This window comes from Arachis ipaensis, chromosome B5, assembly GCF_059453495.1.
Source record: "Arachis ipaensis isolate K30076 ecotype BB chromosome B5, ASM5945349v1, whole genome shotgun sequence".
Taxonomy (NCBI): domain Eukaryota; kingdom Viridiplantae; phylum Streptophyta; class Magnoliopsida; order Fabales; family Fabaceae; genus Arachis; species Arachis ipaensis.
The window spans coordinates 70,323,864-70,341,529 of NC_142440.1; the positions used below are offsets into that span (position 1 = coordinate 70,323,864).

General features: G+C 37.5%; 1 protein-coding gene and 1 non-coding gene across 2 annotated transcripts; one reads left to right on the forward strand and one right to left on the reverse strand.

Annotated features, from left to right (window-relative positions):
- Positions 1-5,626: 5,626 nt before the first annotated feature.
- LOC148564567 (small nucleolar RNA R71) lies at positions 5,627-5,730 on the reverse strand. Its single transcript, XR_015885116.1, has one exon. It is a non-coding gene; the product is annotated as a small nucleolar RNA R71 (small nucleolar RNA).
- Positions 5,731-13,665: 7,935 nt separating this feature from the next.
- On the forward strand, positions 13,666-14,046 carry LOC107640626 (uncharacterized). Its single transcript, XM_016344136.1, has one exon. The coding sequence runs from the start codon at positions 13,666-13,668 to the stop codon at positions 14,044-14,046; it is 381 nt and encodes a 126-aa protein (XP_016199622.1).
- The last annotated feature ends 3,620 nt before the right edge of the window (positions 14,047-17,666 follow it).

A 17,666-nucleotide genomic window follows, 5' to 3' on the forward strand; every position in this document is an offset into this window, starting at 1 on the left:
ACTCAATTTTTAAGGTGGAAAGAATTTGGCCAAGAAAGCATTGACTAGCTTTTCCCAAAAGTTCAGGCTTTCTTTAGGTTGTGAGTCCAACCATGTCCTAGCTCTATCTCTTACAGCAAAAGGGAAAAGCATAAGTCTGTAGACCTCAGGATTAACCCCATTGGTCGTAACAGTGTCACAGATTTGCAAGAATTTAGCTAAGAACTGATGAGGATCTTCCAATGAAAGTCTATAAAACTTGTAATTCTGCTGCATTAGAGAAACTAATTGAGGCTTAAGCTCAAAGTTGTTTGCTCCAATTGGAGAAATTGAGATGCTTCTTCCATAGAAGTCAGAAGAGGGTGCAATAAAGTCACCAAGCATCTTCCTTGCATCTCCACCATTGTTGTTGTTTTTAGCCATGTCTTCTTCTTTTTTCAAAAAGTTATACAAGGTTTTCTCCAGAGAGTTGTGCTTTAGCTTCTCTTAGCTTCCTCTTTAGAGTCCTTTCAGGTTCCGGATCAGCTTCAACAAGAATGTTCTTATCCTTGCTCCTGCTCATGAAAAAAAAGTGAACAGAGAAGAAGAGGAATCCTCTATGTCACAGTATAGAGATTCCTTTATGTGAGTAGAAGAAGAGAAGAGTAGAAGAATGAGAAGAGAAAAATTTGAACACAGAGAAGGAGAAAGGGTTCGAATTATAAGAAGAAGAGAAGTGTTAGTAAATAAATAAATAGAGAGGGATGAGAGAGAGAATTCGAATTTAAATTAAAATAAAAAGAAAATATTTTTGTTTTTAAATAAATTATTGGTTTGTATTCGAAAATTAAAAAGAGAATTAAAATAAAATTTGAAAACTAAATAAATTACTTAATTAAAAAGATTTTTGAAATGGTGGTTAGTGATTTTCGAAAATTGGAGAGAGAAAAGTAGTTAGGTGGTTTTGAAAAAGATAAAAATTAGTAAAACAAACAAAAAGTCAAGTAGTTAATTGAAAAATATTTTGAAAATCAATTTTGAAAAGATAAGAAGTTAGAAAGGATTTTGAAATTGATTTTGAAAAGGATATGATTGAAATTTATTTTGAAAAAGATTTGAAAGAAAAATTTAAAAAGATTTGATTTTGAAAATTAAAGTTGATTACTTGACTAACAAGAAACTAAAAGATATGATTTTTAAAATTTAAAGATTGAACCCTTCTTAATAGGCATGTAACAACTTGAGACTTTTGAATCAAGATATTAAATGTTAGCATTAATTTCGAAAATATGAAATAAAAATATGAAAAAGATTTTGAAAATCATTTTGAAATTTCTGAAAATATTAAGAAGAAAATTGAAAAAGATTTGATTTTTGAAAAAGTTTTGAAAAGATAGGATTTTTAAATTGAAAATTTTGCCTTGACTCATAAGAAATGGCTAAGTTTTAAAAATTTTTGACTAAGTCAAACCCAATTTTCGAAATTTATGAGTAGAAAAAGGGAAAGATATTTTTTTGATTTTTGAATTTTTAATGAGGAGAGAGAAAAACACAAAAATGACTTAAAACATGAAAATTTAAGATTAAAGCAAAAAATGCATGCAAGAACACTTTGAATATCAAGATGAATACCAAGAACACTTTCAAGATCAAGATGAATATCAAGAACACATTTTTGAAAAATTTTTAAGAAAAAAAAAACATGCAAGACACCAAATTTAAAATTTTTAAACTTTAAACACTAATAATTCAAAAATGTATATGAAAAATAATAAAAGACACAAAACAAGAAAAATTAAAGATCAAACAAAGACAATCATCAAGAACAACTTGGAGATCATGAAGAACACCATGCATGAGTTTTCAAAAATTAATGCAACATTAAAACATGCAATTGACACCAAACTTAAAATTTGACACTAGACTCAAACAAGAAACACAAAATTTTTTTGTTTTTATGATTTTATTAATTTTTTTGGTTTTTTCAAAAATTATTTTGGAAAAATGAAAAAGAAGAAAATTTTTTTTTGAAAGATTTTTGAAAACTTTTTGAAAATAAAATAAAGGTTGAAACAAGAAGAAAATTACCTAATCTGAGCAACAAGATGAACCGTCAGTTGTCCAAACTCGAACAATCCCCGGCAACGGCGCCAAAAACTTGGTACACAAAATCGTAATCGCACACTTTTCACACAACTCCGTGCAGCTGACCAGCAAGTGCACTGGGTCGTCCAAGTAATACCTTACGTGAGTAAGGGTCGATCCCACGGAGATTGTCGGCTTGAAGCAAGCTATGGTCATCTTGTAAATCTCAGTCAGGCGGATTCAAATGGTTATGGAGAATTGATAATTAAAAGATGAATAAAACAAAAAATATGATAGAGATACTTATGCAATTCATTGGTAGGAATTTCAGATAAGCGTATGAAGATGCTTTGTTCCTCCTGAACCTCTGCTTTCCTATTGCCTTCATCCAATCATTCATACTCCTTTCCATGGCAAGCTGTATGTTGGGGGATCACCGTTGTCAATGGCTACCGTCCGTCCTCTCAGTGAAAATGGTCCAAATACGCTGTCACCACACGGCTAATCATCTGTCGATTCTCAGTCATGTCAGAATAGGATCCATTGATCCTTTTGCGTCTGTCACTACGCCCAACACTCGCGAGTTTGAAGCTCGTCACAGTCATTCCATCCTAGATCCTACTCAGAATACCACAGACAAGGTTTAGACGTTCTGGATCTCAAGAATGCTTCCAATTGATGCTAGCTTATACCACAAAGACTCTGATCTCACGGAATGGAGGCTAAGAGATATACACTCAAGCTATTGCAAATAGAACGAAAGTGGTTGTCAGGCACGCGTTCGTAGGTGAGAATGCTGATGAGTGTCATGGATCATCACATTCATCAGGTTGAAGTACGAGTAAATATCTGGGAATAAGAATAAGCTTGAATTGAATAGAAAAACAATAGTACATTACATTAATTCATGAGGAACAGCAGAGCTCCACACCTTAATCTATGAAGTGTAGAAACTCCACCGTTGAAAATACATAAGAACAAGGTCCAGGCATGGCCGAATGGCCAGCCCCCATGGTCTAAGGACTAAACGTCTGGAGATAGATCTCAAGATGAACTAAAGATGAAAATACAATAGTAAAAGGTCCTATTTATAGAGAACTAGTAGCCTAGGATTTACAGAAATGAGTAAATGATGCAGAAATCCACTTCTGGGGCCCATTTGGTGTGTGCTTGGGCTGATCATTGAAGCCTTTTCGTGCTTGGGCTGTTCCTGGAGTTAAATGCCAGCTTTTGTGCCAGTTTGGGCGTTTAACTCCAATTCTGGTGCCAGTTTGGGAGTTTTACGCCAGAATTTTTATGCTGACATGGAACGCCAGTTTGGGCCATCAAATCTCGGGCAAAGTATAGACTACTATATATTTCTGGAAAGCCCAGGATGTCTACTTTCCAACGCAATTAAGAGTGCCTATTGGGCTTCTGTAGCTCCAGAAAATCTACTTTGAGTGCAGGGAGGTCAGAATCCAACAGCATCTGCAGTCCTTTTTCAGCCTCTGAATCAGATTTTTGCTCAGGTCCCTCAATTTCAGCCAGAAAATACCTGAAATCACAAAAAAACACATAAACTCATAGTAAAGTCCAGAAATGTGATTTTTGAATAAAAAATAATAAAAATATAATAAAAATTAACTAAAACATACTAAAAACTACCTAAAAACAATGCCAAAAAGCGTATAAATTATCCGCTCATCAAGTTTCATGATGATCTGTTGAAGTCTGGCTGGCTGTGAAGCCATGTCTAATCTTTTGGACCGAGGTTTCAACTTATCATCACAAGAGCTTGTTGATTTCTGTCAATCTTACTGTTGATGTAATGATTTGCTAAAGCTTGGCTGGCCATTGGCCATGTCTAGTGTTTTGGACTGAAGCTTTCACTGAAAGCTTGGCTGGCTAGTAAGCCATGTCTAATTCTTGGACCAGAGTTTTAGACTAACATTGCAAGATTCCTGGAATTCTCATTAAGAATTTTGAATTCCTTATTTTCTTTTTCCATATAATTTTCGAAAAAAATACAAAAAAAAATATTTAGTAAAACAAAAAAAAAAACAAAAAAGATTTTGTGTTTCTTGTTTGAGTCTAGTGTCAATTTTGTTGTTGTTCTCTCTCATTATTAAAAATTCAAAAAAATTTTTTAAAATTATGTCTTTTCAAGTCAATAATACAGAGAATTGAAGATTCAGAACATACAGCAGAGGAATCACAGAGAAAAAGCTGGGCGTTGAAAACGCCCAGTGAGGAAGGAAATCTGGCGTTTAAACGCCAGCCAGGGTACCTGCCTGGGTGTTAAATGCCCAAAAGGGTAGTATTTTGGGCGTTAAACTCCAGAATGGATACCATTCTGGGCGTTTAACGCCAGGACAGTACAAGGGAGGTACGTTAGTTTTTAAATCAAATCTTTTTCAAATTTTCATCATTTTTCAAATCAAATCTTTTTCAAATCATATCTTTTCCAAAATCAAATCTTTTCAATTTTTCTCTCAATATTTTCAAAAAAACCTTGCTAACAATTAATGATTTGATTAAAAAATTTCAAGTTTGTTAGTTCCTTGTTAAGAAAGGTTCAATATTTGATTTTTAGAATCATATCTTTTAAATTTCTTGTTAGCCAAGTCATTAATTTTAAAAATCAAATCTTTTTTTTTTAAATTGTTTTTCAATCATATCTTCTCAATCACATCTTTTTCAAAATAATTTTCAATCATATCTTTTTTATTGCTAATTTCAAAATCTTTTTCAAAATCACTTAACTACTTTCTCAATTTTAATTTTCGAAAATCATCAACCAATTTTTCAAAATTCCTTTTAATTAATTCAAAATATTTTTAAATTTATTTTTGAAAATTCTTTCCCCCCTTCTCACATCCTTCTATTTAAGGGACTAACACTTCTCCTCAATGTACAATTCGAACTCTCTCCTTCTTGATACGTTCGAATTCTCCTCTCTCTACCTCCTCCTTCTATTCTTCCTTTCTTCTGACACCTCAAAGAATCTCTATACTGTGACATAGAGGATTCTATACTTTTTTGTTTTCTTCTCTTTCATATGAGTAGGAGCAAAGACAAAGGCATTCTTGTTGAAGCTGATCCTGAACCTGAAAGGACCTTGAAGAGAAAGCTAACAGAAGCTAAAGCACAACTCTCTGAAGAGGACCTAACAGAAATCTTTGAAAAAGAAGAAGACATGAAAGCTGAGAATGACAACAATGCCAACAATGCAAGGAAGATGATTGGTGACTTCATTGCACCTTCTTTTGACTTCTGTGGGAGAAGCATCTCTATTCCTGCCATTGGAGCAAACAAATTTGAGCTTAAGCCTCAATTAGTTTCTCTAATGCAGCAGAATTGCAAGTATCATGGACTTCCATTGGAAGATCCTCATCAGTTTTTAGCTGAGTTCTTGCAAATTTGTGACACTGTTAAGACCCATGGGGTTGATCCCGAGGTCTACAGACTTATGCTCTTCCCTTTTGCTGTAAGAGACAGAGCTAGGACATGGTTGGACTCACAACCTAAAGAAAGCCTGAACCTTTGGGAAAAGCTGGTCAATGCCTTCTTGGTAATGTTCTTTCCACCTCAAAAATTGAGTAAGCTTAGAGTGGAAGTTCAGACCTTCAGACAGAAGGAAGGCGAATCCCTCTATGAAGCTTGGGAAAGATACAAGCAATTGATCAGAAGGTGTCATTCTGGCATGCTTTCAGAATGGAGCATCATATGCATATTCTATGATGGTCTGTCTGAACTGTCCAAGATGTCATTGGACAACTTTGCAGGTGGATCTCTTCAACTGAAGAAGACGCCTGAAGAAGCCTAGGAACTCATTGAATTGGTTGCAAATAACCAATTCATGTACACTTCTGAAAGAAATCCTGTGCATAATGGGACAACTCAGAAGAAAAGAGTTCTTGAAATTGACACTCTGAATGCTATATTGGCTTAGAACAAAATATTGACCCAGTAAGTCAATATGATTTCTCAGAGTCTGTCTGGAATGCAAGCAGCAACAGGCAGTACTAAAGAAGCTTCATCTGAAGAAGAAGCTTATGATCCTGAAAACCCAGCAATGGAAGAGGTGAATTACATGGGAGAACCCTATGGAAACACCTATAATCCTTCATGGAGAAATCATCCAAATCTCTTATGGAAGGACCAACAGAGGCCTCAACAAGGCTTCAACAACAGTAATGGTGGAAGAAATAGGTTTAGCAATAGCAAACCTTTTCCATCATCTTCTTAGTAACAAACAGAGAATTCTAAGCAGAGCCACTCTTAGCAACCATAATCTCTGATCTAACTAAGACCACTCAAAGTTTTATGAGTGAAACAAGGTCCTCCATTAGAAATTTGGAGGCACAAGTGGGTCAGTTGAGTAAGAAAGTTACTGAACTCCCTCCTAGTACTCTCCGAAGCAATACATAAGAGAATCCAAAGAGAGAGTGCAAGGCCATAACCATGACCAACATGGCTGAACCTGGAGAGAGTGAAGAGGATGTGATTCCCAGTGAGAAAACCCTCATGGGATGTCCTCTGAACGAAAAGAAGTTCCCCTTTGAGGAACCATGGGAATCTAAGGCTCATACAGAGACCATAGAGATTCCATTGAACCTACTTCTGCCATTCATGAGTTCTGATGAGTATTCATAATCCACGTGCTCTGCTTAGGCAGCTGTGCGTACGCACAGGTGCCTGTGCACACGCACAGGTGCCTGTGCACACGCACAGGTGCCTGTGCACACGCACACGTCTCTGAGCTCATCTCCTTTGATTCTTCTTATTTCCTCCACTTTGTGTGCTCTTCTTCCATTTTCTCCAACCCATTCCCACCTTATACACCTGGAATCACTCACAAACAACATCAAGGCATCGAATGGAAGGCATTTGGAATAAAATAGATTAATTCAAGCACAAAAGAGCATATTTTCATAATCAAGCACAATTTGGGAGGAAGGTTCAAAAACATGCTATTCAAGGTGATAAGTGCAAGTTAATGTGATGAAAATCCATTCAATTCTAAGAAAAAAATTATCATCAAATATGGATTCATCAATCTTCTTGGACAATTAGGTTTTAAGGAGTCCTTTTAAAACTTGGTTACTTGGATTAACTAATCCAGGATTACCAACCGAAAGTCCACTATCAAGAGCAACCTAGTTACAAGGCATTTAGTAACCCAAAGAGGTGCTAGGCATCAATGTCTTAGGATGAATTATGAGCCAAGTGTCTGTAGTGAAGAGGTGTTGAGAAAAATTAAGCCAAAAATATGCCTGCAACACTCGACACTGAGCTACAATTGAGAAATAAGTTTCTGAAATAGGAGAAAGAAAGAAAAAGTTAACAATGATCAAGCAAGAACAAGGCATTATAGCAGCAACTCTAGTTAACACTCAAAGAGACATTTCACATTTGGAAGTTGATAATAATTGAGCTGCATTCTGTCTGCATAAAACCCCATGAACCAAATTCAATTACCTGCTAAATAAGGACATATATGCTTTTCTGTTTTCTCTCATTTCTTCTCATGTTTTAGTGCTTGCTTGGGGACAAGTAAGATTTAAGTTTGGTGTTGTGATGACAAGTCATCTTATGCTAGTTTCCCAAGCATTTTTCATCTGTTTCATTAGGTTTTATGCACTTTCTTGCACAATAAGTAAGTGTTGGAGTGGAATTTCATGATTATTTTGATTCAATCAAACATCATTTATTTTATACAAAATCACAATATTTATGCAAGAATTAAGTGATTATTATGAATGATGAAATTTTTTATGATTTTGGTGAGACTCTGATTGCCTTTTTGATTGAATTCAGGTGAGAAAATGAAGAGAAAGAGAGTAACGTTGCGTTCAAAGAAAGAACGCCATGCTCAGGAGCAACGCGCACGCGTACAGGACGTCTACGCGTCAGGGACAATTTTTGAAGATCCACATGTACGCGTGCAAGACGCGTATGCATGGAAGCGATTGGCACTCATTTTCAAAGGGAGCGCTACGTTCATTAAGTCAACATTTTTGGGCAAATTTAAAATTGGAAATGGAATTTCGCACTCGACGCGCACGCTTGCATGACGCGCACACGTCAATGAAGAATTTAGAAGGAAGCACGCAAACGCGTGGGTGGCGCTGAAGCCTGGAATTGATGTTATGCTACCCACGCGGACGCTTAGAGGACGCGTGATGAGCGGATAATTTATACGCTTTTTGGCATTGTTTTTAGATAGTTTTTAGTATATTTTAGTTAGTTTTTATTATATTTTTATTAGTTTTTAAATAAAAATCACATTTCTGGACTTTACTATGAGTTTGTGTGTTTTTCTGTGATTTCAGGTATTTTCTGGCTGAAATTGAGGGACCTGAGTAAAAATCTGATTCAGAGGCTGAAAAAGGACTGCAGATGCTGTTGGATTCTGACCTCCCTGCACTCGAAGTGAATTTTCTGGATCTACAGAAGTCCAATTGGCACGCTCTTAAATGCATTGGAAAGTAGACATCCTGGGATTTCTAGCAATATATAATAGTTTATGCTTTTCCCGAGATTTGATGGCCCAAACCGGCGTTCTAAGTCAGCATAAAAATTATGGCGTCAAAACGCCAAAACTGGCAGAAAAGCTGGAGTTAAATGGCCAAGCTGGCACAAAAGCTGGCGTTTAACTCCAAGAAAAGTCTGTACACGTGAAAGCTTCAATGCTTAGCCCAAGCACACACCAAGTGAGCCCGGAAGAAGATTTCTGCATTAATTACTTATTTCTGTAAACCCTAGGCTACTAGTTCTCTATAAATAGGACCTTTTGCTATTGTATTTTCATCTTCGGATCATCTTGGTTCTTCTGGTTCCCCCTCTGGGGCCGAAGCCAATGATCACAATTATCACTTTTGTATTTTCAACGGTGGAGTTTCTACACACCATAGATTAAGGTGTGGAGCTCTGCTGTTCCTCATGAATTAATGCAAAGTACTATTGTTTATCTATTCAACTCAAGCCTATTTCTGTTCTAAGATATCCATTCGTTCTTCAACTTGATGAATATGATGATCCATGACACTTATCACCATTCTCACCTATGAATGCGTGTCTGACAACCACTTCCGTTCTACTTGCAATAGCTTGAGTGCGTATCTCTTAGCCTCCTGGTTCATGACGCATGATTGCCTCGCCTGACAACCGAGCCTTCCATTCCATGAGATCAGAGTCTTCATGGTATAGGCTAGAATCAATTGGCAGCATTCTTGAGATCCGAAAATTCTAAACCTTGTCTGTGGTATTCCGAGTAGGATCTGGGAAGGGATGACTGTGACGAGCTTCAAACTCGCGAGTGTTTGGCGTAGTGACAGACGCAAAATAATCAATGGATTCTATTCCAACATGATCGAGAACCAACAGCTGATTAGTCGTGCGGTGACAGCACATTTGGACCATTTTCACTGAGAGGACGGGAGGTAGCCATTGACAACGGTGAAACCCTACATAAGCTTGCCATGGAAAGGAGTATGAATGATTGAAAGAAGGCAATAGGAAAGCAGAAGTTTAGGAGGAACAAAGCATCTTCATATGCTTATTTTATATTTTATTTATCTTTTAATTATCAATTCTCCATAACCATTTGAATCTGCCTGACTGAGATTTACAAGATGACCATAGCTTGCTTTAAGCCGACAATCTCCGTGGGATCGACCCTTACTCACGTAAAGTTTATTACTTGGACGACCCAGTGCACTTGCTGGTTAGTTGTGCGGAGTTGTGACAAAGAGTTGAGATTATAATTGTGCGTACCAAGTTGTTGGCGCCATTGATGATCACAATTTCGTGCACCAATGCACACGCGTGGGCAGCGTTCATTGGGCGAACGTAGCGCTCATTAAGAGAACGCTATCGAAGACGCGTACGCGTGATGGGATGCGCAAGCATGGCTGAGGCTGAAGTTGGCAGTGATGCACACGCGAATGTGATGCGTACGCCTCGATAGACAAACACACAAAAGGACGCCTGTACGTGAAGCACGCGTACGCGTGATGAGTAGTCAGCAAAAGCAATAACTCGCACGCGTCGGAGACTCGTACGCGTGGGTGAATGAACGCTGCGCTCACTTTGAGAACGCAACATTCCCCTGAAAGTAGCAACCAAGTACCATCCTAACCCATTTCATACATGGCCAAAAAGCCCACTCCAAGTACTGGATGACAGAGTTGGAAAGTGTATAAATAGAGAAGAATTTGATTTCATTGGAGCTCTCTTTTAATTTCATTTTTAGAATTTTAGAATTGGAGATCAGATCTGAGTTTTTCTTTCTGTTTGTTTTCTTTCTTCTAGAACTTTTATTTTCTATTTTGGTTTCGGAACTCTGATTGATAAATTCTTCTGAATTTCTTCATCTTGGAGTCATCTTTTACTTTTCCTTTTTATAGTTCTAAGAATTGGAGATCTGATCTTAGTTTTCTTTTTGTTTTTCTTTCTTCTGCAATTTCTTCTTTTCTGTTTTGATGAGAGAGCAATTTAGACCTTAGTTTCCTTTCTGTTTTGACTCTTCTGAAACTCTCCATTTATGTTTTGGTATTAAAATTCTGATTGATCATTTTTTTTGAATTTCTTCATCAGAGAGTTCTCTGTTTTGATTTCCAACACCCAACTCCCTTTATTCTTCATGCAATTTAATTTTCCTAGCAATTTAGATTCAGCAATTTAAATTACTTGCACTTTAAGTTTCAGTTTTTTACCTTTCTTGCAATTTAAGTTTCATCTCTTTTAAATTTCTTGCACTTTAAGTTTCTGCTATTTACTTCTTCTGCACTTTAAGATTCTGCCAATTTTCATTCTGCACTCTAGTTTATTTGCAATTTATTTTCTGTTAATTAAATTTCACCTAATTCATCAAATATTCGCTTAACTAAATTTATCACCATACTAAAGTTGCTCAATCCATTAATCCCTGTGGGATCGACCTCACTTTTGTGAGTTTTACTACTTGATGCGACCCGGTATACTTGCTGGTGAGTTTGTGTGGAATCCATTTTCCATCATCAAGATGTAATGGAGCAAGAGCAACAAACATCATATGGTGAACCGCAACAAGAAATCATAGAAGGCTCAATCATGCTAGACAAGGCGAACAAAGAAAAAGTGGAAGCACTAAAGCTGGAGTTGAAAACCCTGCCCCAAGCTTAAAGTATGCTTACTTGGGGAGCAATGACACATATCCAGTAATCATCAACTCAAGCTTGAGTGAAGAACAAGAAGAGGAGCTTATCAAAGTGTTAAGGCAACACAAGGATGCCATTCGGTGGACACTTTCAGATTTAAAGAGGATTAGCCCTTCAATGTGCATGCATAAAATCCTTCTTGAGGAGGATGCCAAGCCCTCAATATAGCCACAACCAAGATTGAATCCAACAATGAAGGAAGTGGTGCAAAAAGAAATGCTGAAGTTATGGCAAGCAAGGGTGATTTACCCCATCTCAGATAGCCCTTGGGTGAGCCCAGTTTAAGTAGTTCCCAAGAAGGGGGGAATCACAGTTGTGCCAAATGAGAGAAATGAATTGATACCAACAAGAACAATGACTAGATGGTGCACGTGTATAGACTACAGAAAGCTCAATGAAGCCACAAGGAAGGACCATTTTCCTCTACCATTCATGGATCAAATGTTGGAGAGGCTTGTTGGACATGAGTACTATTGTTTCTTGGAAGGATACTCAGGCTACAACCAGATTGTAGTGGATCCTAAAGACCAAGAGAAGACTTCTTTTACTTGCCCTTATGTTGTTTTTGCATATAGACGCATACCCTTTGGTTTGTGCAATGCACCTACCACATTCCAAAAGTGCATGCTATCCATTTTTTTTATACGATTGAGAGGTTTATTGAGGTTTTCATGGATGATTTTTCAGTATTTGGTGACTCCTTTCCTAATTTCTTACATCATCTTGCCTTGGTGCTCAAGAGATGCCAAGAGACTAACCTAGTTTAGAACTACGAAAAATGTCATTTTATGGTTACCGAAGGGGTAGTCCTTGGCCACAAAATCTCTAAGAAAGGCATAGAGGTAGATAGAGCCAAGGTGGAAGTGATTAAAAAATTATCCCCACCTTGCAATGTCAAAGCAATTAGGAGTTTCTTGGGACATGCTGGGTTCTATAGAAGGTTCATTAGAGACTTTTAAAAAATTGCCAAACCTTTGAGTAACTTGCTTGTCTCTCATGTACCATTTATCTTTTTTTTAGAGAGTGTATGCAAGCTTTTGATGAGCTTAAAAGCAAGCTCTCCTCTGCACCTATTATAGCACCACCGAGCTAGGACTTACCTTTTGAATTGACGTGTGATGCATCAGATTTTGCTATTGGTGCTATGTTAGGACATAGGAGAGACAAGCTAGTGCATGTCATCTATTATGCTCGCAAGGTCCTTAATGAAGCCCAAAGGAACTACACCACCACAGAAAAAAAACTCCTTGCTATAGTTATTGCATTTGATAAATTCAGATCTCACCTCATTGGCTCTAAAGTCATTGTATTCACTGACCATGCAGCTCTTAAATACTTGCTAACCAACCAAGAATCCAAGCCTAGACTAATAAGATGGATCCTATTACTCCAGGAATTCAACATTGAAATCAAGGATAGAAGTAGAGTAGAGAACAAGGTGGCTGACCACCTATCAAGGATCCCACATGAAGGGGATGAAGCACACAGCCCTGGGGTAAATGAAAGCTTCCCGGATGAGCAATTGATGATGATCTAAGAGGCTCCATGGTTCATATACATAGCCAACTTCAAGGCCATTGGAGAACTACCTTCCAACATCAACAAGCACTTGAAAAGGAAGCTCATTAATGATGCCAAGCATTACATTTGGGATGAGCCTTACCTCTTCAAGAAGTATGCTAATGGGATTCTAAGAAGATGCATCTCTCATAAGGAAGGGCAAGAGGTCCTTTGGCATTGCCATGGATATATCTATGGAGGACATTTTCGTGGAGAGAGAACTGCAGCCAAGGTGTTGCAGTGTGGATTCTTTTGGCCTACAATATATGCAAAGAAGTTTGTAACAAGGTGCAATCATTGTCAAAGAGCTGGCAACCTACCCAAGAAGAATGACATGCCACAAAGATTCATCATAGAGTTGGAGTTGTTTGATGTTTGGGGGATTGATTTCATGGAACCTTTTCCACCATCATACTCTAACAATTACATATTGGTGGCTATGGACTATGTGTCCAAATGGGTGGAAGTCATAGCAACATCAACAAATGACAACAAAGTAGTGATCAATTTCTTGAGAAAGAACATATTTAGTCGGTTTGGGGTTCCAAGAGCTCTTATAAGTAATGGGGGAACTCACTTTTGCAACAAGCAATTAGAGACATTCCTCCTCAAATATGATGTTAAGCACAAGGTAGCAACCCCATACCATCCACAACCCAATGGTCAAGCTGAACTTTCAAATAGAGAGCTCAAGAGAATCCTTGAGAAAACTGTTGGGAACTTAATAAAAGATTGGTCCAAGAAGCTAGATGATGCATTGTGGGCTTATAGAACAGCTTTTAAAACACCTATTGGCATGTCTCCATACCAATTGGTGTTTGAAAAAGCTTGTCATCTACCAGTGGAGCTTGAACATAGAGCATTTTGGGCTCTAAAGATGTTGAACTTTGATAATCAAGCTGCAGGAGAAAGAAGATTGCTGCAGCTCAATGAGTTAGAAGAATTTAGAACTCAAGCTTATAAGAATGCCAAGATTTATAAAGAGAAAACAAAGAAATGGCATGGTCAAAAGCTGGCAAGAAGAGAGTTTGTAAAAGGTCAAAAGGTGTTGTTATACAACTCAAGACTCAAATTTTTCCCAGGGAAGCTGAAGTCAAGATGGTCTGGACCATTCACAATCATCAAGGATTCTCCTTATGGTCATGTGAAACTCATGGATGACAAAACACAGAGAACTTTCACTGTCAATGGCCACAGACTTAAGCACTACTTAGGGGACTCATTGGATGAGCAAAGAGTGAACTATAACCTCAGCTGAAGAGGAAGAATCGTCAAACTAGTGACGTTAAAGAAGCGCTAGTTAGGAGGCACCCCAACACTCATATCCTTTCAATTTCAAGCTTTTTATATTAGCTTATGTTTAGTCACTTAGGTTGTTTGTTTTTTCAGTTTCTAATTGTTAGTTACTTAGTTGATAGTTTATTTGAACTTAGTTTTAAAAGTTTTTCTAGTTTTGCTGGAAAAGCAACCTTGTATGCTACACTATATGATGTTGTTAAATGGGTTGAGAAACTAGCTAAAGAGCTAAGTTTGGTATGGCCACTAACCCACTTATTTTGAGCTTACATCAAAACAATTGAATTAATCTTAAAAGTAAGCCCAAATTTAAGTTTGGTGTAGCCACCACTATAAGAGACCCATGCATATAGCCCAATTGATTAATGTTTGAATGCAATTAGTAAATTGGTGGGTGCATGAAAGGGCCACTTTATTGTGTACATATGAAATGGAAGTGGAAGGGTGTGAAAGAATTAATTTTATTCCAATCATAATGTATATAATAAAGTTCAATCTTGAGACCAATTAATATATGCAATGAACCTAAGTTTGGTGTCCAAGAGACACAAATTAAATGCTATTTAACTAGAGGAAAATGAAGCAACTTTTGATTACTAATGAGGGTTTGTAACTGAATTTTCAGGAAGAGGTGGGGCCCACAAGGCATTGAAAACTCATCAAGTCAAGAGGTCAAAATGTACTTCACACTTTGGAACTCGAATTTCTGAAGAAAGCTGAACAGCCTTGGGGTTGGCGCTTGATGACAAGTCATCTTATGCTAGCTTTTCAAGCATTTTTCACTTGTTTCATTAGGTTTTCTGCACTTTCTTGCATTATAAGTAAGTGATTTGGAGTGGATTTGCATGGTTTTGTTGAATCAATCAACCATCCTTTATTTGACACTAAATCATGAGGTTTAAGTTAAAAATAATTAGTTTTTGAATGATTTACAAACCTTGTGAATTTGGTGATACTTTGATTGGTTGTTTTGATTACTTGTAGGTGAAGAAAAGAAAAAAAATAAGAAAGCATGGCCTATGAAGCGTAGTGCAAAGGAAACAAAAGCGTGACACATTAAAGGAGAAAAGCCATAGCGCTCTCTAAGTGAGCACAACGCTCTCTATTTGAGCGCTACTCAAATCCAAGAAAGCAAATGGCAAGGAAGTTGCGCTCTCTCATTTAACCGAGCGCTACAAGGAACTAAGGAAACAAGGCAACAAACATAGCGCTCGGTTAACTCACTTAACTTTATCGGGCTCTACTTCAAATAAATTCAAGGTGCAATGTTTGCTAGTGAAGCCACAAAGTTTCGAACCCATGAACCAAGAGAAGGAAGGAGCGCTACTTGCAAGGAAAATAAGCCAACATGGCTTTACTAGGAATCAAACTTGGGAGCTTACACTCAAGGAAGGAGCGCTTGGGCAAAGAAGCAAAGCCAAAATGGCTTTGCTGGGATTCGAACTTGAGGCCTTCCACTCAAGGCAAGGCGCTACCTCTCTTTGCTTCACAAAAGAAATTGGCTCCACAAGTGCTTCCCTCATGGTTCGAAGTTGGGGCTCATTAACAAGGCAAGGGGCGCTCAGTTCACTCAATTAACTGAGCGCTGGTGGAGTGTGACACGGACAAGGCAATGGAGTGCTGCACTCTCCTTGTCAACCGAGCGCTAGCAGGCAGCACCAAGATGGCTTGGTGCGCAACAAAAAGGAAGGCCAAGACCAAGGGGGAGTGCTGCGCTCTCCTTGTCAACCGAGTGCTACCCTGGGAGTGTCTCATGGCTCAATTTTGAGTCCAAAATAAAATTAAATTCAAATCTTCACAAAATTAAAAAGTCCACTCCAAAATTCTAAAATCCAAAAATAGAAAGTGTATAAATAGAAGTCAGTTTGATTTAGAGAGGACCTTTTTGACACTTACTTTTCATTTTTCATTTTGGAGCTCATTTTAGATTTTAGCTTTGGGTTTGGGAATTGGGATTGAGAATTGAATTCTCTTCCTCTTTGTTCTTACTTCTACACTCTTCATTCTTTGTTTTGAATCTTGGATTGAGAATTAAAGTAATTCTGTTTCATTCTTGATCTGAGATCCCACTTTGTTTACTTTCTGCATAATTTCAAGGAATTGTGATTCGGATCTAAGTTTTCTTTACTGCTTTCATCTCTATTTCTTCTGCAATTATTCTCTATAAGATCAAGGAAGGAATTTAGATCTAGACTTATTTTTTAGTCTCATTCAGCCCCTGAGATCTTCAATTTCTCTTTTAGATTTTACAATTGAGTTGAATTCACTTTTTGTATTGCTTCTTCAAGTAATTTTTCTTTTCTGTTTGAGATCTGCTGCATTTCAGTTCATCTTTTACCTATCTTGATTGCTATTTACATTCTCTTGTTTAATTTCTGAGATCCCAGTGATGACAAGTCATCTTAGCCTAGTTTCACTAGCCTTTTTCTTTTGTTTTCAATTGATTTATGCACTTTCTTGAGCCATAAGCAAGCCAATTGGGTAGATTTCCATGTTTCCTTTGATTCAATCAACCATAGATGAATTAATGCAATTTCATGAGGTTTTATGCTACAATTGTCACATATTATGAAACAATGAATATCTCATGATTTTGAGCATAGCTTTGATGTGTTTGGTTGATTAATGATAGGTGAAGAAAGCTTGGAGAAAGGTTGAAGCAAGAAGGAATGGCTAGGAGGAAGAGAGGACAAAAAGTTTGAGCAAAAGTTTGCCTCAAACTTTAGCTCAAACTTTTGGAATCAGTGAAAACGAACCAGGGAGCAAAAAGCTTGACCAAAAGTTTGCCTCAAACTTTTGCACAAACTTTTGGGCAAAAAGCTTGAGCAAAAGTTTGCCTCAAACTTTTTGGCAAACTTTTGGCATCACAAATCAACACCCTGGAGAGCAAAAGTTTGCGCCAACGTTTGCCTCAAACTTTTTGGCAAACGTTGGCGCCATGAACAACCCACCCTGGAGAGCAAAAGCTTGTGCCAACGTTTGCCTCAAACTTTTTGGCAAACGTTGGCACCATGAGTGTGCAAGGGGGAGCCAACGTTTGAGCAAAAGTTTGACCCCAAACTTTGGCTCAAACGTTGGTAGCAGCAAGGATGGGGTGGCTGATATGAAAAGTTTGAGTAAAAGTTTGCCTCAAACTTTTACTCAAACTTTTACTCAAGCTTACATGATTCCAAACCCGGTTCACTTCGGTTCTTCTCCAAACCCCAAGAGCAATCAACCAAGGCCTCTATCAACCCAATTCCATCAAGAGCAAAGGCCCAATTGAAGGCTTGAAGACCATTTGAAGAAAGTGTATAAATAGCATAGGATTTAAGTTTTTGGAGAGCTTTTCCTTTAGTTTTCATAGAGAGTTTTCGGGGAGCTTTTGGTGTGGAGTGAATTTTAATTTCTAAGTATCGGGGAAGGAGAATTGAATTCCCTTCCTCTTAGTTTTCTTGCTTTCAATTTCAATTACAATTGTCTTGGATCTTGGGTTGGAGAATTGAAGGAATTCTGTTTTAATCTCATCCTGAGACCTCTCTATTTCTTTACTGCACAATTGAATTTAAATTTCTGTTAATTGCTTCTTCATCTACTTTCTCT

What these genes read in the sequence shown, in the direction of transcription:
- LOC107640626 (XM_016344136.1), top strand. Translation starts at nt 13,666, where the DNA reads ATGTTGAACTTTGATAATCAAGCTGCAGGAGAAAGAAGATTGCTGCAG.